Consider the following 24,282-nt stretch of genomic DNA (forward strand, 5'->3'; position numbering starts at 1 on the left):
GAATGACCCAACTTAAATCAGCACTACTTTTTATTTTGGGTCATTGTCAGTTTCGTAAAGTTACAAGAGAGGGATTGTTGGAGAACTTTCCAATAAAAAGTTTGCGGAAATTTCGGACACTCACACACTTTTTATTCTCACAAACCTTTACTATAAACTGTAGAGTGGAGGAAAAACTTAACATAAATTGGACAGGTTTCTAAAGTCAACCATTCATTCGTCAGTCAAGTGTGCAAATACAGTGGAATAAACAATGGACCAAACGGAGAAAGTTAAGAGGTGGTTGTGGCACGCTTTTCACGGCATCGACAGGAACACTGGCGCCATTGACCCCACTGAACTCAAGGTAAGGAAATAAAAAAGTTCTTCAAAAAAACTAAACCGAACTGTTCAATCTTTTTTAGGGTCTTAAGGTTTGAAAAGGTGATTTGGAACTGACTTTAGTTATATCGACTTGATTATGAATCAAATCAAGCCTTGATTTGACCATGGAGGAATTTATTCCTCCATGATTTGACTGTATTGCAATAAAATCAAGCCTATTTTATTTATATAATTAAAAGTCAGACTCGGATCCAAGTCACCTTAGAGTTTTCCAACCTTTAGTCCCGAAAGACACAAAGGCCTGAGCATGCTGAGTGATGTCATAGATAGTTATAAAGGTTAATAAAAGCTATAAAAGTTATAACTATCACCATGGAGGTAGCCCATGCTATCAGTATCACTCAGTATGCTTGACGGTCCTACTACTTGCCGTCAACTCGCCGACTTGCCGTCAACTCGCCGTCAACTCATTTTCGTGCTGTCAACTCATTAAATTTACATAAAAAATCTATAAAAAGGGGGCACGGAAGTGTTAAGTCTGGGCTAAACTACATATTTCTCATGGTTTTCGGTACAAATTCATTCACAAAAACGACTTTGTGTTGATAAAAAAAAGTACCAATCATTGACATCTTGGGCAAAGACTAATCATTGTGAAAAAGCAAGATGGCGGCCGACAGTTTTTTGGCTTCGAGAATTTTTTTCTACAAGTAGTAGGACCCATGCTTGAAGGCCTTTGTTGTGTGTTTTGAATTGTAGTCTAGTCTGTATCACTCTTTTGATAGTTGCGATAATGTAACCCTTCTCCCTTTGGTTCCAAAACACAGTGGCTATCCTTTGCTTAGGGCACCCTGTAAAGCACATTATCCAGTAGCCATCGCAGTATACACGTACATGCATAAAGCACAGCCAGCGAGCCCTTGTGCATCCATGGCTGGGTACAACGAAACAGGGGGTACAACGTAACCCTCCTCCCTTTGGGAGGTAGGTAAAACAGGGGGTACAACGTAACCCTCCTCCCTTTGGGAGGTAGGTTACGTTATCGCATGGAGGAATGTTATGGCAAGTACACTTTTGAATGCAAGGGCAATGCCATTTTTGTTTTGGGGCACTTCTTGTTGAAGAGCACTGGAGGGCACTTCCATTGTAAAATTTTAAAATCAATGGGACACTTTTGAAGGGCACTAAGTTACTAAGGCCAAGTCCATGGGCAGCGGAGGCCAAGAGTCTGCAAGACTGTTGGGCGAGTAACACTTTAGTATGTGCTATGTGTATCATTATGTGTAGCTGAACCAGAATTTGTTTACCTGACCAAATTGAAATTGGAAAAAAAAAATACATCAAGGTTTCCCATACCCCAGACATAATTTGAATGAGGGATAACTTTCCGTATGGCGCCACCACTTTTTTACTCATTTTTACAAAAAGGGATATATCAATCAGGTAAATTAGATACTATATTATTTTATTTCGAATGAAAAAGTGGTGGCGCCATACGGAAACTTTTCCTGAATGAGCACTAAGAGACAATTAATCTCATTCGTAATATTATTTGAATAGATGCACTAGTATAGAAACTTTATGTATATTTAATTCAAGCCCTGAGTAGGCCCTATTGCATTGTGAATACAACATCTTAAAGATTTTATGCTACTGTATATTCAGAAAATGAATTATTTCATACAAAAAAAATTTAAAAAAAAAATTACTGATAAAAGCAAACAGTTACTGTTTGTTGACTTTTCTTGACTGCTGTCTTTATGATATTCGACTTGGTCTCTGCCACACCCACGGGTCATAGTCCATGGTAATTTCTAATTTTCTTTCCCTTGAAATGAGTTGTCTTGAGTGGTGTTGAGTCTTGAATGGTGACATAGGCCTACTCATGAAGGTTACAAGTATGGCCTACTTAAAAATCAGTTATTCTGCTTGGCTGGACGTTGATTAACGTCACAGGCGAAGGGGACAACAAGAAATCAAAGTGTAAAAGAAGTGGCCACTTGACGATAAAGAACGACAACAACAATGGATGAAAAACTTAGGGGCATGAAATTTCACGGTTAGAGGTGTAATTCTACCTCCATGGTTAGAGGTGTTACCTTCGTTGGAGGTCATTGATTCTAGCTGTTTCCACATGAGTGAGGGACCTGATACTGGTGTGGCTTTCCTTTTCCTTGAAGCTGAATGATACATTAGCGCTTGAAGGTTGTTTGATTTACATACAAAACATGTACCTACAGTTTGATATTGTATTCATAAGAGTTTGCTAAGTGTACACTCATAGTGTAAACAAAATGTACATAAAACCTCCACAGGGTTGCTTTTGATTCGCACACCCTAGAAACACTTTTGGGTGCTTGTTTGGCACTTGCAGGGCGCTTAGTACATGCTCTATCATATGTTTAATGTGCGTGTATACAAAATTCAAGTATTTTGTCTTGATCCCGTTTTAAGTTAATTAAATGGTCACCCTCAATTGCAATACAGAGTTTCAAGATCAAAGAAGAATGACAGGGGACAGATACATTAGCCTGCGACTGTTGCTGAGATTCAAACGGTTATTATGAAATCTCCTTCAAAATCCTGTGAGCTGGATCCAGTGTCAACATCCATGATAAAGCAAAACATCAATATTTTTGTACCCTACATCACTAAGCTTGTAAACGAATCCCTCAGTTCCGGTTGTTTCCCCGATAGCCTCAAAGTTTCCTACATCAGGCCGCTCATCAAGAAACCAAAACTGGACAAGGAGATATTCAAAAACTACAGACCGGTTGCAAACTTAAAATATCTTGGAAAAGTCATCGAACGAGTAGTTTCATCACGTATTTCTGATCACATTCATACTTTCAACCTGTCCGACGTGTTCCAGTCAGCATACAAGCCTTTCCATGGTACCGAGGCTGCACTAGTCCATGTGAGCAACGATATTCTCTCTGCAATGGACAGTGGTAACCTTACAGCACTAGTCCTGCTAGACTTGAGTGCTGCTTTTGACACTGTCGATCACAACATCCTTCTCTCTCGGCTCCAGAATCACCTTGGCATAGAGGACACAGCCCTAGCATGGTGCAAATCGTATCTCTACAATAGAACTCAGCATGTATGTATTGGCACCGCGATATCCGACCCTGTTGTTTTGAACTACTCTGTGCCACAGGGGTGGGTACTCGGCCCGCAGTGGTTTAAGCTATACACTTTACCGATTCGTGACATCATCCTGAAATTTAATCTGAATTACCATGTGTACGCAGACGACACTCAGCTATACATCACGTTTAAATCTTCTCAAGAAAACGCCAATGCATCTATTGCAAGACTTGAGAAATGCATCCAAGAGATTCGACGTTGGACACAACAAAACTTCATGAAGTTAAATGATGATAAGACAGAGTTCCTTCAATTTGGGTCACGTCAAAAGTTAACTAAGGTTTCAGTGCCATACATCTCCATCGGTGATGCTCGGATAGCTCCCTCGCTGAAAGCTCGGAACTTAGGGGTTATTTTTGATTCATCAATGACACTTCAGCCACACATCAACAACATTGTTCGTTTATCATCATATCACATCAGGAATATAGGTAAGATTCGCAAGTACTTGGACAAAAGTGCCACTGAAAAGGTCATTCACGCATTTGTTACTTCTCGTCTTGACAACGGCAATGCTCTTCTCTACAGTCTTCCTAGTAGTCAGATTTCCAGACTTCAACGGCTCCAAAATACTGCTGCCCGCATTGTGACACAGTCTAGAAAGTCCTGTGCTATCACCCCCCATTCTGAAACAACTACAATGGCTCCCTATCTCTCAACGAATCATCTTCAAGCTGATGCTCATTGTCCACAAAGCTCTTAATGGCAAGGCTCCCCACTATATTTCTGAACTGCTTCAAGTTTACACTCCATCAAGGAATCTTCGATCAAGTTCTATGCTTCTCCTCATTGAACCCAAGTCTCGACACTCATGGGGTGACAGGTCTTTTTCTTCAGCCGCGCCACGCATCTGGAACTCTCTACCACTTAATCTTCGATCTTGTCTTTGTACTGCAAAATTCAAGTCTCTTCTCAAAACTTATCTTACATGTATGTCACAGGTTTTCAATGACTAATTTTGTTGTGTCTGTTTTTCTTTGTGTTGTGTTTTGTTTTTGTTTTGTTTTTGGTTTTACTGCGCCTTGAACACCCAGCAGGGTGGATATGTGCGCATTACAAGTCTTATTATTATTATTATTATTATTATTATTATTATTGGTAAAATTGCTTTACTGCCTGTAAACCTAGATTCATAAATACCTCAGACAGTTTCGCTATTCCTATTGGTGGAGAGCGCGTCACGTGGGTGTGTATAAACCTTTGTTTATGACGGGTTAAAAGTTTTAATTCATGGGCGTGACACGCGACCTTGCACCTGTTCTTATAACACAGTTTCTTCATTCCTATTGGTCGAGAGCAACGGCTGAAACAGTTGTGCCACATCACGCGATACGCGCGACGTGCACAGCATTCCCTTATAAGGAGTTGTTTACCCAAGGGCAGCGGAGGGCGTTACCATTTCATAGCTGGAGGGGTGTTGTGTTGAAAGAAATCATTTAACAATTAACATTTTTTAATTGATTTTACTTTTTGACCAAAAAGTGATGACGTTTTTGACCGAAAAGGTATGAATGGGAATCAAAGTGTGTTGAATCGGTTTTCAACTAGTGGTTTAAACCCGTCTCGTCTCGGTAAAATTATCAAGAACCAGGCCTCGTTGGGATTAGGCCTAAACCACTAGTTGAAAACCTCTTCACTACACATTGACTCCCTTAGTAATGGAAACAAGTATTATATTGTAGAACTGTGTATTCTTTACTCGGTAGTATGATGTAGGTACGTGCAGTATGTACATTTGTCACACAAATCTGTTGACACTTGATATCCTGATTAAAATGCTGTTTTCTGGAACTGCCTTCCTGTTCCTGTCATTTCCTGTTCCTGGTTTATCAACTCGTCCTCTGAGTTTGGAGTAAATCGTAGTCTTTTTGTGTCCTTAACTCAACTTTGCATTATAGCATTGTATACAGTCATGTTGTAAACAAAATAAAGAGCTGTGTTGACACTCACACTTTGGGTGAGCTAAATATATATTTGATTCATGAATATTTAAGATATTTTGAAGTAAATCGTAGCCTATTGACTTTGGCCTCAACTCAACTTTGCGATATTATAGCATAGCATGGAGTACTAAATTTCTTCATTCGTTATGAACAAAAGAAAAAGCGGCGTTGACGCTCACATGTTTTTCAAGCTAATTAAATTATTTCATTTTATTTAAGATTCAATAACTGCATAAATGTTTAGATAAAAAACATTAGACCACGGACTTCAATTGCAGGACTTCATGAAATGCTTATTGTACATAGTTGTTTCTAATTTCTACCTGACTGTGTTACCGATTTTCGTAACAAGTCTTAGTTTTAAACAAAAGGCCTATTATTTTTGTTTGCTTTTACTGGAAGTTTCCCTGTGTTCTTGTGATCATCATACTTTCCTGCTGCTTTCTTTTTTTCAATCTAACGCTTCTGCCTCCTTTTGCCAGTCAACATGGGATGGATGTAATAAGATTATATTAAATACAAGAATTTATATAGGCCTAATACAATAAATGCAGAAAACAATTCAATTGTGTAAATCATCTCATAAATACCAAATTATCAAATTATAGTTGTAATAAATCAGAGAAACTGTTTTAATTTCTATAGTTTTTAAAACCTAAAATAATACGTGAGGGCGATCTGAACAACGAGAATATTTGCATGTATCCATTTTCTAAGGCCCCTCGTTTTAAATGTTTACAACCCTGAACACAACGAGTATTATCTTTTAATTACAACAATAAACAAATAATTTATTTTTATTTACTTTGGTAGTAAGCTACTACATACTACACATATTAATGATCAATTTAAATTACCTTTTGTTTCAATACAACCAGACTGGATAGTGGAGAATTGTAGAAAGCCCAAGGATCAGTAGTGTTTGTCCTAGTTAGTGCTACCTGCAGCTGAGATGCCGTTCCTATGGAGATGGGATGCATCCTTGGTACCACAAATTATGCCTGCCCTCTATAGGCCTAAAACAATAGGCTTAAGTAATGCTAGTACATGTCGTATACTTTTATACACCTTACTTCCCTCAAAACTATCTTTGTATACATTCTTATAATAGAAAATGGTACCGTTAGTCACATTACATTTCGTCACTCGCATTTCACGTCACTCGCATTTCAAATTTCAAGGGCCTCCTATTGTAATGTGACTGGTATTTTGTTTTAATACTTGTTGCTTTTATACTTGGTATTGGTGGGAGAAGCAAGTTTTCAATTGCCAACAATACAATCACAACCAGTTGTGAAATAAAATAAAAAAGGGAGTTTTTCGTCACTTGCATTTCATACCTCTCTTTGCACCCAACAACTGTGCACCTACAAATCTTAAAGAAAAGTCATGGGCAGATTTTTTTTTTTTTCTTTTTAAAGGTATAAAGGTCATATTACTAAATTGCATGAAAATTTTGTAAAACTGCTTTTTTATAGGGAAAATGCAAACAAATGAAAAAAATGCACATAAATATTTTATTTCTTAAGCCAAACATAACAAGGAAGAAACGTGACATATTTCATAGAAAACAATAACTATTTGCTCGTAGCAGTTTTAACTAGCCCAAAGGGCAAGTTGAGAAGTGGTGTTTACTAGATCGTAGCAGTTTTAACTAGCCCAAAGGGCAAGTTGAGAAGTGGTGTTTACTAGCTCGTAGCAGTTTTAACTAGCCCAAAGGGCAAGTTGAGAAGTGGTGTTTACTAGCTCGTAGCAGTTTTAACTAGACAACGTATAAAGCCAGGCTAGTTTTTAGGGCAAGCCCTGCTTCTATAGTTAAAGTAAAAGGTGCTACATGTAGTACTTACAGTGACACACTCTTCCAAATCTGGACATCATTTTGCAAGTTTCTAACCACATTGCGTGTCCTCTGCTTGCTTTTGAAATTGAGACTTGTGTGGTCTGTGAAAGTTTGTTTAAAGGCAATGGACACTATTGGTAATTGTCAAAGACTAGCTTCACAGTTAGTGTATCTCAACATTGCATAAAATAACTAACCTGTGAAAATTTGAGCTCAATCGGTCATCAAAGTTGCGAGATAAAAATGAAAGAAGAAAACACCCTTGTCACACGAAGTTGTGTGCGTTTAGATGGTTGATTTCGAGACCTCAAGTTCTAAATATGATGTCTCGAAATCAAATTCATGGAAAATTACTTCGTTCTCGAAAACTATGGCACTTCAGAGGGAGCCGTTTCTCACAGTGTTTTATACCATCAACCTCTCCCCATTACTCGTCACCAAGAAAGGTTTTATGCTAATCATTATTTTGAGTAATTACCAATAGTGTCCACTGCCTTTAATTACTTCCCTTAATTAAACTTGATCCTCTTCCTCTTTCTCAGGACCCCTTGAGAGTCACAACAAGATGACTTATCCTTGAACATGTTGAACTTCCTATGGGAAAATCTCAATTTACACTGTAGGCTACTGAAAACTTTGCAACATAAATGTCAATCAATCTTGCACCGTATCCCGCAGGACGTTGGCTAGTACAAATTTTCTTTTTCCACTCTCATAAAATGTACTTGTTTAAAAATGCTCATAATTATTCACTTACTTTTCCGGTTGTGAATAATACGTTTTTAAAATCTTTGATTTTGTGCGTGAATGTATTTCGTTTGACCATTACTGAGTATACTGAGTATACTGAGTATACTGAGTATACTCAGTATACTGAGTATACTGAGTATACTGAGTGTACAGTGCTAACACACATCGGTGTATGGGTAAAAACCAAAATTAATGACCATTACTGGTTTTGATCGCATTCACTTGGGCGAGTAAAATGCACAGTTAACTAGCCACATATCCCATGGGATACTTTATATAAAAAGCTTAAAGGCACTGGACACTATTGGTTATTACTCAAAATAATTGTTATCATAAAAAATGTCCTTGGTATACAAGCAATAATGGAGACCTGTTGATAGTATAAAACATTGTGAGAAACGGCTCCCTCCCTCTGAAGTATTGTAGTTTTTGAGAATAGATGTAAATTCTTATCAAAATATATGAATCTGAGAACGACTTCAGGCCTTTGAGTCCACTGATTTTTCCAGATTTGTTATTTTATTCATGTTGGGATACTCCAAGTGAGAATACTGGTCTTTGACAACTACCTTCCCAATCCAGCTCCAATGAAGAGGTATGAATTTTCGGTTGTTACAAAAATAGAGTAAAAATAATGCGTTTTGGTAGTTTTCAAAACTTGTTAAAAAAATACCAAGAAAAGTTGTTCATTGCAGGTTTAGTAAGAATTGGAAGCATCTATGCCTAACAATTACTCTGTCTGGTGTACAATTGCAACATCAAGAAGGTCACAAGACTGTCTTTAAATAGCAGACTGTCTGCAGAATATATTTAATTCATGCGAATTCAGAATTGTTTTGTGCCGTTTTACTTCCTCTTTCATCATGTGATCGCAAACACAATTCTGAATGGTACGTAGCACAGTGTAATAAAAGCCTTTTTAGGTTTTCCCTGGTTGTTGTAAAGGCACATTACAATTGGGACCCTGACCTTTGTGAACAGAGTGTAAATACTTGTGCACCATGGGCAGAAAGGAGTAAACGTTCTGTATTTGATCACTATGGAGGCGTGTATACTAGACCTGTGCATAAATAAAGGGGATGTAGGCAAAAGGGAATTTCCCTTTTTAGTGTGTGTGGAGGCATGGGTGCACCCCACTAAATGGGAGAAAAACAGAGCCTCAAAATATTCTATTCAAGACGGATTGGAGAGCCCAAGAAAAGGGATTGGTGTTCAAAATTTCACAATTGTGACTTTGGGCTGTTGACTTCAATGACATAGGGCCGGAAATAAATTGTAATAATAGCCAAAATTGATGCTCAGATGTTTGGAAAATTACACTGGTGGTGGGATGGTTTTGACTTGGAGAGGGAATACCTCAAGGATCCCTGGGACTCCCCATATCAACTTGAGTTGATGATTAAAGTCACCTGGAAATAGGATTTTTTTTTCTTTCAAACATAAGAGTATATGCTTACGAACAATAAAACAATTTTTTTAGTAATTGTTTGTCACGATTTATATGTTTAAAAAATATATAAAGTTGTTTGGGGGGCTGACTCCGCCTACCCCTTTTGTGACGTCAATCGAGGCAGACTTTGCCTGCAATGCGTATAGTAAACACACGTGCAAAGTACATGTACGTCCAAGTCGTGAGTTGGTACGTTTCAAAAAGTGTTTTTCTGCATTCAGCAGCAATACAAATGGTCGGCATTGCCGGAAAAAAAAAAAAACCCTGCCTCGATTGACGTCACGAACAGCGCCCTCTCGGGTCGGGGTCTACTCTTAAATTTGTAAATAACATAAGAACTAATTGTTTAAAACCTTAGTTAACTGTTTATTTACATTCCACTCATCAAAACACATATATTAGTGACAAAAGCTTTATTTTGAAAAAATACCACTTCCAGGTGACTTTAAAGTTCAAGAGTCAATGAATCATTTCCCCTTTACCATGTTTACTGAAAAAAAGCTGTGAGACTTCTAAGTGTACATGTAAAATTGGAGTATTTACCTTTTTACACTGTATGCTATTGGAGTTTATTTAGTGGGGTGCAGGGTGCACTCAACTTATCCGTTTATGCCACCCGCTCATCGTACAACAAAACACGTCTTTACATCACCAAAACTAAGTTACACATAGGAGATCATGCTATTCAAGCCGCTGCTCCCCGGCTCTGGAATTCCCTCTCGTAACATCCGGGAAACCAACACACTGGAACGGTTAAAAAATAAACTCAAAACTCATTTATTTGTTTAATCCGACCATTTTGTTTTTGCTTGTACTGTTTTTTGTATCTTTGTCATTGCATTGTTTGTTTGTATGTAAATTGTAAAGCGCACTGATCTTTGTGAGGCGCTATATAAATGCATACATTATTATTATTATTATTATTATTATTATTATTATTATTATTATTATTATTATTATTATTATTATTATAGTTAATTACACAGACGCCGGGAAGGCCATGACCTCCGTTGCCCCTGGTCTTGGCCTTGGTGCCCCTTCAAAAGTTTCCTATAAACTATCAGATTTTTTTTATGGAAGTGCCCCCTTGCAAAATGTATGGCCTTGCCCTCTCAAAGATGAAAATCCCGGCCGGGTGGTGCACCCTCATGGAGCTCCTTAGTCACCTATGGTGACCCAAAACAATTGCCAGCCCTTTCCTCTGACGTGGGTTAGTAGGGATGGTCAGGGCCCAATTTAATAAAATTGTTTACTGGTTAAAAGCATACTATAGGCTTAGTATGTCATGCCATTTATTTTGTGCACAATTTTTAGTAACATAACTTTTTCTGAATGCTGTGTTCACATGTTTTGATGACTGTGTTCACATTGTCTTACCACTAGATCATTGAGCTAGTGTTTTCTTGATGTATCAAAATTTAGTAATGAGGAAATTGATGTAGCTGCAAACTGCTTACCAACCAAAAGGACATGTGGTGTATATTATGCAAACAAAAGTTAATGGCCTAGCATTAGTCTTTCTCGAAAACCTTCTTGACTTAGCCTTCCAGACAGACTCAAAACGTCAGGCCATTAACTATTTTTTTGCAAAATTTTAGTAACGTAACTTTTTCTGAATGCTGTGGGCACATTTTTGTTATGACTTTGTGCACATTTTCTTTTGTGAACAGGTTTTGACGGCCCACGTTGGAGCCTCACTAGGTGCTCACAACACAGGCAAAATCACCGGTAAAGTAAGCGAGAAATTCAAGTGCAACAGCACGGGTTCCATCTGCTTCCAATCTTACCTAGACTTCCTCAAGGAGCAGAACTTCCTCCAGAATGAGAACATCGACAACAAGAAGCTGGAAGACACCTGCTGGATGCTGAGCTTCAAAAAGTACGAGACCCGGGACAACAAGATCGTCGCTAATCCGGAACTCAAGAAACTCTGGCAGATCTTTAACTTCTTAGCGGAGCCTGAGACGTACCCCGTGACTATCGACCGGGAGGAGATGGCCCTCTTGATGGAGAAGCTTGTGCTGGCGCTCGGGATGAAGTGGGACATGACCCACTTTGAGTACGTCACCAAGGACCTGAAGACGTTCACCTTCAATAAGATGCTGTGTTGTTATGAGTCGACATTTGCTAAGGGGATGGACAAGGCGTCCATTGCGGAGGCGGTGTTAGAAGTCTATGATGAGATCATTGAAGAAGTAGAGAAAAAGGTATATAACTGTGTATAGTTCAGGTTTTGTAACTACCGTTTCAGGCAGATGCTCCAATGTCGCGCCAAACCAAAATTTTGAATACACTTTAAAAAGTTTGACATCTGTGTCAGTTAGGAGTGACTGGACTCGCTAGAAGACGAATGATTGACTGTTTCAGTCTTTCGGAACGACCTAGAATCACTCCTATTGATTTTGGCCCGACTTTGGCGCACCTGTCTGAAACGGGTGTTAGGCCGTGTCCGAAACGGCGACTTCGGCTACAGCTACGTCTAGATCAGCGCGTCTACCAGTGTTAAAGAATAGGCAGACGCGCGCGATCTAGCCGTAGCTGTAGCCGAAGTCGCCGTTTCGGACACGGCCTAAGACTGGTTATGTAACACTATTAAAGGTACTGGACTCTATTTGTAATTGTCGAAGACCAGTCTTCTCACTTGGTGTATCTCAACATAATATGCACAAAACAACAAACTTGTGAAAATTTGAACATAGTCGTCGAATTTGTGAGATAATAGTTGAAAAAAAAAACCACCCCTGTCACACGAAGTTGTGTGCTTTCAGATGCTCGATTTCGAGACCTCCAATTCTTAATCTGAGGTCTTGAAATCAAATTCGTGGAAATTTACTTCTTTCTCGAAAACTGCTCCACTTCAGAGGGAGCCGTTTCTCACAATGTTTTATACTACCAACCTCTACCCATTACTTGTTACCAAGTAAGGTTTTGTGCTAATAATTATTTTTAGTAATTACCAATTGTGTCCACTGATTTTAAACAAAATTTTTATTTTTGTAAAATGTTAAAACAATTTAAAAAATCAATAACATCTGTATACTTCTTCTTTTTGCCGTAATTCGGTATTTAAAGGGATTACTTTTTAAGAGGGGTCACAAGATTAAGAGTTGGAAGGAGCGTTGGTTTGTCTTGAAGCCTGGCTGTTTGTCCTACTACACTAACCGCAACGAGAAGGAGAAAAAAGGAGACGTCTTCATCACATCCTGCTGGGAGGCAGAAGTAAGTTTCTTCTTTATGATCAGGGCTTGATTTTATAAAGCTGTTTTAGAAGCAGAAAATATTGTAAAACCTGCTTTGCAGTAACACCATGTGTGTATCTACTTGCCAGGTAGAGAACTGTCTTTCTTTACTCCTTTCTACTACCATTGAGTAGATTTATCGGATGTTCGGGAGACTTCTCAGTTCTGAAAAGAACTTACCTACTTTTTAACTACTACCCGGGCAGAAGATGTATAGAAAATAGGCTGGGTACTACTTTAGCTTATAGGAACGTAATAATTGCACTACCGCGGAGTCAGTTCTTGAAATTGGTCTCAACGTTTCGACTAGCTTGCTCTAGTCATCGTCAGGAGACAATACTGCTTAGCAAATTTGTATGGTGTTTAGGCTGGTAACCTAATTTTCCTAAGCAAGTTTTTGTGCTGACAGGCTTTATGGAATTGCCCTCTGGGCCTGGATTCTTTAACTTGCTAAGGACAAAAAGTACTGCTTACCATAAACAGGTTACCAGCTAAGTGTACATTGTTGTGGCTGGTGTCCCGCTCAACTTTTGCTTAGCAAAGAAATTTGTCAAGCACTATTTTGTGCAAAACAGCTTCATGGGGGCCATTCAGCTTACAGCTTTTAGCTTATTAAAACATGGTTCCATCGCTCAAAGTTATGGGGAAAATTCACATGACCACAGGACTTGTATCTTAAAATGTTTACTGTCGACAGAAAAATTGATACAAGACCAACTGACCAGAATCAAATGTGAAGAAAAAAAACTACCACAATTTAACACGCATTTAACTATTTGATTTTATTCTTTTTGGGTAAAAAGTAGTTTTCATTACTCAGCATAATTGAACAAGTAGTTGATTAAAGTCCACGTTTGATTTGGTTCCATTCAAGATTTTGCACAGTGAGGTATTATTATATAACATAAAAACAAAAGACTGCGGACTTGTGTAATCACAAGTTTACTGGCCAGCAGCCGATTTCACGAAACGCTAGGATCAATCCTAACTCGTCCTAACGTAGGATGAGTTCAATGCGTCCTGCGTATTTTGATATGGAACTAAACCCGTCCTAAGTCCTGAGATTAATCCTTATTAAGGAAGAGTTTGGTGAAATCGACAGCTGATGCTTTAAAAACTACTGACCTGGGGGCTGCGGTTGAGTGTAAAATTCCAACCCTGTATACATTTTCGAACAAAAATTTTATAAAACAAATTAACTTCTCTCTGTGATGTTTTCTTTTTGATGAAGTAAGATAATAAATGTTGATGGTATCATGTTATTAAAAAAACACAACAGCAGGAACAATGCAGAAAAATTGACTTGTCACGGGGCAAAGAGGCTTGTCACGGGGCTTGACTTCTAAAACGAAAAGCTAAAGCGTATTATTATCAAGTGAGTTAAGGGACATGAGGACCTATCAGGGCCCAGAGAATTGGCACTTGCGGAAGCAGGGAGGTCTTCATTTACCTCCCAGGTGTATTTCATGGGTTAACAGAGAAATTTTGGCTTGTGCGCTTGCATACTCCACATGACTAGTCATTCTCCGCTTACAAATCTATCGCAGAAATTTGGTGCAAATGGTGATCGTAAGCGCAGAGTTCGGCAGTAAGCAGAGCCATAAAAATAGGCGCTGTTTTCATTCAGTTGGAATTCAGAAGTTGAGAAATCCTGTCGATAATATTGGGCCCCGTTTGGTGTTTTCTGGACATCCTGCTAAATACATCAAAGTGCAACACAGTCGAACTGAAAAATGCAGAAATTGGGCATGATTAAGTGCACCCACATAGCACCCTGCCAAGTAAATAGGATTGTATAAAATGAGTCCTAATGTGGCAGTGCTTAGAATGTGGTTATTTGTACATAGGGTGATTTTGATTAGCTTCCCCTGGTCGACCCCGGTCTGCCCCGGTGCGTTCGAATAGCTTTGATGTCATTCCAGGGGCTCACCTGGGACAGCCCCAAGTGCCCTGCTTGTGGAGCGGGTCAATTGGGGCTGGCCCCAGGTGCACGATGTCACCACGAAAGGGTGAGTGTCACCATTAGATTAGCTCTTGTCAGGGGCTCACCCGAATGAGCATCGCTGGGTCGACACGAGGAAGCTAATCAAACGCACCCACTATGAGGTTGATTTTGTGTGTATGTGGCAGTGTTTAGAATGTGAGTGTTTGTTCATAGAAGCAGGAATCATGTTGAAGTTGCACTCTGATAGAATATTCTGCCAGTTCTGAGTAAACATGGAAGTAGGAAGCTGGTATTGCCAAATCTAGAGTACACTTAGGCCAAATAAAAACAAAACATGTTTGGCGTCACTGCCTACTTCGTCTATAGAGAGGCCACTTTCTTTCTTTTTTTCCTTTGTTTATGAACAAAACTGTTTAAATAAAAAAAAAGGAAATGAAGGATCTCAGACGAAAAAAATAAAATTGGGAAAAATAGCCCAGCAGATTGTCTTTTAGAATGTGTTGGGCAGCCATTTTGAAGAAAAAAAAGGATGCTAAACTTGTTTTTTATTTTATTTGTCTTATGACGGGATGAATGCACATAGATCTTTTACCTGCGTTCATGCAATCTGGTGTATTTGAACTTTAGATATTTGCTCTGTCACCTCGCAGTTGTTATTTACATTATTTCATTTATCATGGATTCATCTAAACCTTTATGTATGTTATCTGATATTGACTTGCATGTAATTGTATGAAACCTGTTCCTGCATTACATAGGAAGTGGGAAGACAAAAAGGGTCCACATTTATAGCGTAGAGACTTGAAACACTATGGAACAAACACCACAGAACAGGGCTTAATTTCATAAAGCCTGTATTAAAAGCACAAAAAATTGCTAAGCACTGAAAGTTCTTGCTTAGCAGAAATGGCCTCCCACATTAAAATAACATTATTATGAAACTCACGCCACTCATTTTGTTTGTCTCACTTGAAGAATATTCCAGACCAGAAGAGCTACAAGAATGTGTTTGCCATTTGGACCAAAGAATGTCAACAGCAAGAGAAGACGAGATATGAGTTGAGTGCCCCTGATCCACGCACTAGACAGGCCTGGCTAATAGGTAAGGAGCAGATAACCTCCGACCTCAAAGTGACAGTTAACATCAAGGTGGCCCGTCGCATTGCCCTTTCCCATTGCCCTGTCCCATTGCCTTTTCCCGTTGCCCTGTCCCGTTGCCCTGTCCTGTTGTCCTGTCCCATGGAGCGTTATCTCAGAGAGAGCCGTTTCTGACAGTGTTTTATACTATCAAAAGCTCTTCATTGTAGTAACCAAGAAAGTTGTTATGTTAACAGCTATTTTGAGTAATGATTAGTAGTCATCCAGTGCCTTTAAATAAGCCATTTGCGAGTTGGATTTGAATAATGTCTGGTACAATAAAAGGTGTCGTTAAAATCTCACGTTTTTAGCATACGTGAAGTTTCCATTTTTCACATCAGGTTCATACGTGCGCGCAGTATGTGAGCAAGCAATAAGCCCAAAATGGCGACGTCACCCAGAAACAACATAACATTTTTGATGTTCACGTTCACTTATTTGCTCGCGTAATGCGCAGCTAAACCTCGCTTATATTCAAATCTAACGCGCAAATGGCTTATTGTTCGTCTTTCTTCTGCAGCTGTAAGGGCCATCATCCAGAGAGAGCAGACAAAAGGAAAAGGTCAATACGGGGAGCTTCTGAAGAGACGAGAGAAGAGGAGGCTGCAGAATATAAAGCTGGAAGAGGAGAGGAAATGGAGAGAAGCTGAATTCTTGGAGAAGAAGAGTAAGGAGAGAGAGATTGAAGACCTCCAAAAGGTACTTGTTGGATCGGCATCTTAAGGTCATGTTATACGAGGCAATTCACAGGCAACAAGTTCCGTGCAATCTCATAGAAGAACAGGCATTCACATTTAATTTGTCATCTATTTTTCTCGTGGACCGTCAGACAGTGTTCGAAAAATGACTTGGGTGCTACCTGATTGGTGCTGTAGCATGCACTGCTGTTGGTTGCCTCCAAGTTGCCTGTAAAAGTTGCCTCGTTTGACAAGGTCCTGAAACTTTGAATACAAGGGTGGCAGCCTAGCGATTTCTCATAATCAAACTTGATTTGCATTTGCATTTGCTGGAAGTTTAATATCAAAGTCTTATATAGTGCACATATCTACCAACTACAGAAATAAAAGTTATTGAAGTTTTGAATTTTGAGACCCATTTTTCTACGGCGCATTCAGCAGCCACAGCCAGGAATACCTACATGTAGGTAAACCCCTTCTCTTTTAGTTAAGTGCACTGGGTTCTTTTACGTGCGTTACACAACACACGGGACCAAAATGGCTTAAAGTCCCATCCACAGGACAAAGCAATGGTTAAGTGTCTTGCTTAAGGACCCAAGTGTCATGACTGGGACTCGAACCCACACTCTGCTGATCAGAAACACCACAGTTTGAATTTGATGCTCTTTAACGGCTTGGCCACGACACTTCCACAACCGGGCTTAAAGGAACGTTACAGAATTGGAAAGAAAACAAAATCGTGAAGATCACAGATTTACATCAAACTTACACAATCTAATAATGATGATAGTAGAAAACATCCCTTGAAATATTTCTGTCTGAAATGCAATATTTGATGAGAAATAAACAATTTAACGTTGCGTTTGCAGTTTATCGCTCAGTGAGCGTTTTATTCATTTTTTTTTTTTTTTGCATCAATGTTATGCAAAATGTGTAATCGGTTGTTCACTATTTTCTCGTGACCCAGATGGGCGATCGATCTCAAACTTCTACATGTTTGTCAGTATATGTATATGGTGGATTACATGAAGTGCTTACACTGCCAGCAACTGTTTTGTTGCAAAGCCAATTCTGTAATGCTTAACATGGGGAGTTCATAGCCAGGCATGATTGACATGGATGGGCATCCCTGGAAATACTTTCAATAACTGGTTTTAAAAAATAAGAATCACGGTCTTATCTTACTATGCTCTGAAAGGCCCAAGAAGCGGCTAAGAGGAAGGCTGCTGAGGAGCTTGCCTTAAGACTCCTCAATGAGGAGGGGGAGAGGAGACAACGACAGCTAGAGAAGGAAGAAAGAGAACTAGCAGAACGGAAGATGGAGAGTATTAATGCGGTAGGTTATAGAGGACCCCAGCCTTGCTACCATGCGCAGCGCGCTGTATCGATTCCTCTCGTCACTAACCCCCTGGAAGTGATGTACTGAGAAACAACACTGATTGGCTCATGAAATTGGTTATGCCTTAGATGTAAAGTTCGCATGCGCGTAGTTTAAGATATTTGCATGTTGAACACGCCCGCGTTTTTATGGCACGAACACGATTTAAAAAAAAAGGAAAACATGAACATTCTTTAAGATGAAAGACATGCGTACGCGATAGAAAGATTAATTACAGGCGCTCATTAAAATGTGCTAGATGCTAGCACATTTTAATGAACACTTTCCAGGGGTTATGATCGAGCAAGGCATGCTGGGGAAACTTGGTACCTAGGCAATGTGAGACTTTGGAACGGTTCTTTTATAGAATTCTCGCTAGTAGTGCGCATGATCAAACCTACACGTGCGATACTCAGCATGTTGGCGCGACAAAAAAAGACTGTTATGTTTGCTGTCGCAAGCATCTCAAAAGTCTCCTACTGCCTCCTTTGCTGGTGTGAAGTATCACGACCCAATTTCAGGTAGCTGCTTAAAGGAACACGTTGCCTTGGATCGGACGAGTTGGTCTATAAAAAGCGGTTTAAAACGTTTGTTATGAAATGCATGGTTAGAAAGATGTTTTAAAAGTAGAATATAATGATCCACACAAGTATCACTCGAAATTGCACGGTTTTCCTTCTACGTCGCGAACTTTTACGGTCGGCCATTTATGGGAGTCAAAAATTTGACTCCCATAAATGGCCCACCGTACTAGTCGACGAGGTAAAAAGAAAACCACGCAATTTCGAGGCATATTTGTGTAGATCATTGTATTCTACTTTTACAACATCTTTCTACCCATATGCATTGTATAACAAACGGTTACAGAACGCTTTTCAAAGACCAACTCGACCGATCCAAGGCAACGTGTTCCTTTAATAAGAAAATACATGTGTTCCTTAATATGTTTCTTCTAAGATAAGACTGATGGTGGACTGTGGGTTCTGTTTCTGTTTTTCTAGGCCAAGTTAAAGGCAGAGCGGAGAGTTGAAGAGGAGGCAGCACTGAGGATAGCCAAGGAGGAGGAGGAGGAAAAAAGGAGATGGTTAGAGTTACAAGAGAGAGAACGACAGACAAAGGAACTGGAGGCTGTCAATGCTGTAAGTCAAAAGCAACGTTTTGATTCTTCATCATCTTGACCTTTTTTGTGGCGTGACGTGGCCTAGCGGTTAAGAGCACCGGATTCAAGCTCTGGTGTTTGATCTCTAGAGTGTGGGTTCGAGTCCCGGTCGTGACACTTGTGTTCTTAAGCAAGACACTTAACCATGATTGCTTCGTAAAGTTTGGGAGGTAGTTCTTTATGCCCTACCAGCCAGGCTTCTGATGGATGATACCCAAGCATCTGTTTCAGCCCCAGGAGTAGGTGGCAACGGCCCCTGGCAAAAACACATTGTAGCCAACACCTTGAAGTGGCCTTCAGGCCTTGTGTGTCTGGCGACTTGCGTAAAAATATTGTTAAAAAATATGGAGCTGCCCATTTCATCCTTTCCTCTTATACAAACTGGAGCAAGGTTGGTGCTGGGCGAGCCTGCCCAGGACTCGCAATTATGTGCCGCCCAGTACCGTATTTTCCTGCGGATAAGACGCGTCTTATTTGACTTTTTAGACCCCAAAAACATCGTTGCGTCTTGTCATTCAGTGTGCCTTGTCTGCTGATGATTGATTTTTTTTGATGATCACTGCGTGAAATAAAAAATACCTTCTTGTCCAGTTCAAATCAACGGTCTTTGTGTGAAGAATCCTTACTCAATAATGCGGTCAAACAAGGCTATTCATCAGGCATCGGCAGACATCGGCATTGTACAAACCTTTTTCTGTGTGGCCACGTATTAGTTCCGAAAACGATTGACAGTCAATAACTTCAAACAAACGTCATTCACCCAACCGCTATTGTGTGGTAAACTTTGAGGGTTTTTATTGTAGAGAATAATGATCTCTGAAGTGTGCTTTAGGCTTAACATATAAAAAGGATGGGGTAATAATTTATTTTTGTATTTGTCTCTTTTTAGACCTTTGTGATTGATAAGTACTTTGGGAACTTAACAGTCATCTTTGGTAGGACAAGAGTTTTATACTATTGTTACAATAAACATTTAAATCGTATATTTATTTATTGCCTCTTTTTAGACGTTTGCTTTAAAAAGTATTATGGGAATGTAGCATTATCTTACTATAATAGAAAAATTATTTGTATTTGTTTGTAATTCCAAACAAAATAATAATATGTGTGTTTCCTATTACACTGGCCAAAAAACATTAGAGGGTCGGTAGGGACAAAAACACATTTTATTTTATTGAATTATTTTATTGCTTCCAAACTTCGGGTAGGAACGATTGTTAAAATCCTGTTTGCCCTTGCATTTAAATTGCCTGTAAAATCAACGATGTTCAAGTTCGACTTGAAAATCTCTTAAAATGACACAGAAAATAAGCCCCAAAACGCAATCGTTCCGAGGTCTGTAAATTTCATCACGCAACACAAAAGCAGGTATCACGCCTGTAGTCGTTGTTGCTTTGCATGTGACAATAAATACAAGAAACATTGAACGCTAGAGGGCGTTTTGGGACAATGTAATAGCGGGAGATTAAACGCCCTCTATTGGTGAAAATTACGCGAACCAGCAATAAACGCATTGAGACAAGACTCAACGTTTCTGGGCATGCTTGGGATCCGCACGGGGAATTTTAGCGCATTTCCAGGCGGCCCAAATGCGAAGGCGTAGCGCAACCCGTCGGCGAACATCGCTCAATACGGTGCCCACATGCCCCCAACATCTGTTGTGCAATCTCGAGATTGAGCAGCGCAATCAACAGGGTGCTAGCTTTACGAACTCGCACGTGTACATATGCAGCGACCTCCCGGCCGGCGGATACACACACACGCTACGTCCGTCTGTCGTTGCAATGTTATCTGTATCAGCAAGGATCCTCTTTGGCTGATTGGATGAAGGTCGGTATATGTAGGTTCTGAAAGGCATACGTCTTTGTGTCAATGTACCGACACCGGTTGGCGCCCGGTGTTCTTTTGTGTGCGGTTAAACATGCGCCTTGTGTGGCGGTGTGCTTTGTCTGCTGACGTTTGAATTTTTTGGGGGTCATTTTAGGGTGCTTTGCCTTGTCCGCCGAGCGTCTTATCCGCAGGAAAATACGGTACAGACCTCCCCTAGATTAAATCAGAATATTGTCTACTGTGCATTGATCTGAGACACAGCTAATGATAAGGAGTATGAAATGTCACAAAAAAAGAACACAGTCAAAAGACCATTCAACTTAATGCATGGCTCCATAACGCAAACAGTTTTGAAACCTGGCACCTTGCCGGAGGCCTGCACTGCATCAATAATTGCCCCATAATTTAACTTGAATAATTTTGTTAATCCACTCGCCCTTGGTGAACTAAAATTGATCTAGCTACAACCCTGGTCTTATCGGTGTGCAGATGGCTCCTTCTTATCGGTGTGCAGATGGCTCCTTCCAGCTTGTACTACAACCCTGGTCTTATCGGTGTGCAGATGGCTCCTTCCAGCTTGTACTACAACCCTGGTCTTATCGGTGTGCAGATGGCTCCTTCCAGCTTGTACTACAACCCTGGTCTTATCGGTGTGCAGATGGCTCCTTCCAGCTTGTACCAGCCCTATATACTTCCTTCTCATCTGCTTCTTATCCCTTCACTCACAGCCGAGTGTTAGCTACCATAATTGAAAACTACATTTCAGACAGGCGCTCCAGAGTCGCGCAGAACCAAATTCTGAATTTAGTGCATGAAAAGTTTAACATCTGAAAGGACGTCAATTAGGAGCGACTGGACATGCTAGAAGTCTTACTGAAGATGCTAGAAGATTAACTGTTGCAGTCGTTTGGAACGACTCTGGAGCACCTTGGTTTCAGACTTCGAACTTGTCATAAGCCAAGCCAATGTAAATGTTATGTTAAGTGTGCCTGTCTGAAGCAAAATGTTATTTGGGGTGACCTAGAGTCGCTCCTAATCTATTTGGTTTGGCGCGACTCTGGCGCGCTTGTCTGAAACAGATGTAATACACCTAGTTCAACCAATTAAAAAACAATATCAATTTGTGCTACTTTTGGTTTCATATTCAGGCCCGCCTTGAGGCAGTTCACCGTGCCAATGAAGAGGCTAGACTGAGGAAGCTTAAGGAGGAGGAAGAGAAAGAGAGGAGGCGCTTGGATGACCAAGACCGAGCGCAGCAAGCCAAGGAACTGGAAGAAGTCAAAGCAGTAAGGAGGCTGATTTAAAATGAATCAAAAACAGATATAACTTATCAAATTTTGTTTCTTTGCATGCGGATCGACCAGGTTTTGAGATGGTGGGCCTAGTTTCATGAAGCTGCTTTAAAAGGCAGTGGACACTATTGTTTTTTCTCAAAATAATTATTATGTAGCATAAAACCTTACTTGGTATGAGTAATGGGGAGAGGTTGCTAGAATAAAACATTGTGAGAAACGGCTCCCTCTGAAGTGCGTAGTTGTCAGGAAAGAAGTAATTTTCCACGAATTTGATTTCAAGACCTCAGATTTAGAATTTGAGGTCTTGAAATCAAGCATCTGAAAGCACACAACTTTGTGTGACAAGGATTTTTTTTTTTCATAATTATCTCGCAACTCCGACGACCAATCGAGCTCAAATTTTCACAGGTTTGATATTTAATGCATAGGTTGAGATACACCAAGTGAGAAGACTGTCTTTGACAATTTCCAATAGTGTCCAGTGTCTTTCATCATCATCATGTCGAGCGCCATCTAGAAGCTTGAGCCTGCCCAGTGATTTTTCTCCAGATGTTCCGGTCCAGCATGCAGGAGCGAAGTTCCTCAGCGCTGGTCAAGCCGGTGTCTCGTTTTAGTGTGTCTACAAAGGAGAGACATCTTCTCCCACAGAGGCCTTGCCTTGGGTGGGCTCCCAGAGGATGGTTGGGCAAGCGGCAAGCTCCGAGTGGCGGACACAGTGCCCAGCGAGCTTGAGTCGGCGTTCACGGATCTTCTCTGTGGCCTTTGGCCAGCCAGCATACAGGTTGGAGTTTCTCATGTGGTCCTGCCAGGGGATGTTTAGGGCCATACACAGCATCCTGGTGTAGCAACCATCCAGAGACTTCTCCATACTGGTGGTGAGGGTCCAGGTCTCAGCTCCGTATAGTAGCACTGACTCCACTGTTGCGACAAATAGTGATCTTTTAAGCCGGGCACTCAGCGTTGATGACCACACCTTTTTCATGCTGTGAAGCACGGACCATGCCTGTCCTTTTCGTATCTTCAGGTCTTTTTCACTGGAGTTGATCCAGGATCCAAGGTATTTGAAGTCAGATTCAAAACGAAGAGTTGTGCCATCCCTCGTGTGGACAGGAGGGTCACTGATGTTGTAAGCTATCACCTTGGTCTTTTTTGTGTTCAATTTTCAGGCACTCCTCCTCGACTGACAGTAACAGGTCCTGGGCTTGCTCAATCGTGTTTGACACCAATGCGATATCATCCGCAAAATCCAGGTCAGTGACTGTCACAGGAGGCACACGTCGGCTCTTGCGGGGAACTAGGTGAAACCCAGCTCTTCTTCTCTACCGCCAATCGCCTTTCTCAGGGCATGGTCAAGGACAATGATGAAGAGGAAGGGGGCCAAGGTGTCACCCTGGAGTACTCCAGCTCGGATGTCGAAGAAATCGGTGACCCCATCTGGTGAAGTGACCTTTGCTCTGGTGTTTGCGTATGTTGACCCGATCACTTCAACTCGCCTGTTTGGGATCCCATAGGCAGTGAGGATGTTCATCATCTTGTCCCGGTGGATTGTGTCAAACGCCTTACGGAAGTCGATAAAGGTGATGACTGCAGGAAGATGTTTGTGCCTGACTCCTTCAACGATTCTCCTCAGCGCGATGATGTGCCCCACCGTTGACCTCTCTTGTCGGAACCCATTCTGCTCTGCCCTTAAGAGCAGGTCTAGCACTGGCCGTATCCGGTTAAGTAACATGCGGTTAAAGGTTTTGGAGCAAAAGAGGTGAGACTTATTCCTCGGTAGTTGTCCGTGCAAGTGAGGTCACCAGACTTTGGAACCGGGATGATATTGATTGTGCTCCACTGATCTTGTGCTTCTCCCTTCTCATATGCACAGTTGATGAAAACAAGCATGATGTCGTTGATGGGGACATGCTTTAGGACTTCTGGGACAACACCATCCTCACCACAGGCCTTTCCACTCTTGAGACTACTCAGTGCTTTGGCATACTCTTCCTGGCTGAATGGACTATCCTCTATGTCAAGATCAATGAACACTTGTTCTACCTCCTCCTGAGCTTCAAGCACAGCCGGTGCGTCTCCAAGTAGGTTTTTGAAGTGACGATACCATGCATCTACCCGTTGCTCATCTGTGTCTCCCTTGATCTGAGAGGGCTTGGATGTCTTTTTAC

The 24,282-nt window shown here is 40.6% G+C and overlaps 1 protein-coding gene across 1 annotated transcript in view; it reads left to right on the forward strand.

Annotated features, from left to right (window-relative positions):
* The first annotated feature begins 61 nt into the window (after window positions 1-61).
* LOC117290573 (switch-associated protein 70-like) overlaps window positions 62-24,282 on the forward strand; it is a 32,486-nt gene continuing 8,265 nt past the window's right edge. The window contains exons 1-8 of the mRNA XM_033772029.1: window positions 62-346; window positions 11,128-11,664; window positions 12,530-12,676; window positions 15,617-15,743; window positions 16,299-16,477; window positions 17,654-17,791; window positions 18,835-18,972; window positions 21,971-22,108. Coding sequence (XP_033627920.1) covers window positions 254-346; window positions 11,128-11,664; window positions 12,530-12,676; window positions 15,617-15,743; window positions 16,299-16,477; window positions 17,654-17,791; window positions 18,835-18,972; window positions 21,971-22,108 — 1,497 coding nt within the window. The 5' untranslated portion in view covers window positions 62-253. The remainder of the gene's footprint in view (window positions 347-11,127; window positions 11,665-12,529; window positions 12,677-15,616; window positions 15,744-16,298; window positions 16,478-17,653; window positions 17,792-18,834; window positions 18,973-21,970; window positions 22,109-24,282) is intronic.

This window comes from Asterias rubens, chromosome 5 (genome assembly GCF_902459465.1).
Source record: "Asterias rubens chromosome 5, eAstRub1.3, whole genome shotgun sequence".
NCBI lineage: Eukaryota > Metazoa > Echinodermata > Asteroidea > Forcipulatida > Asteriidae > Asterias > Asterias rubens.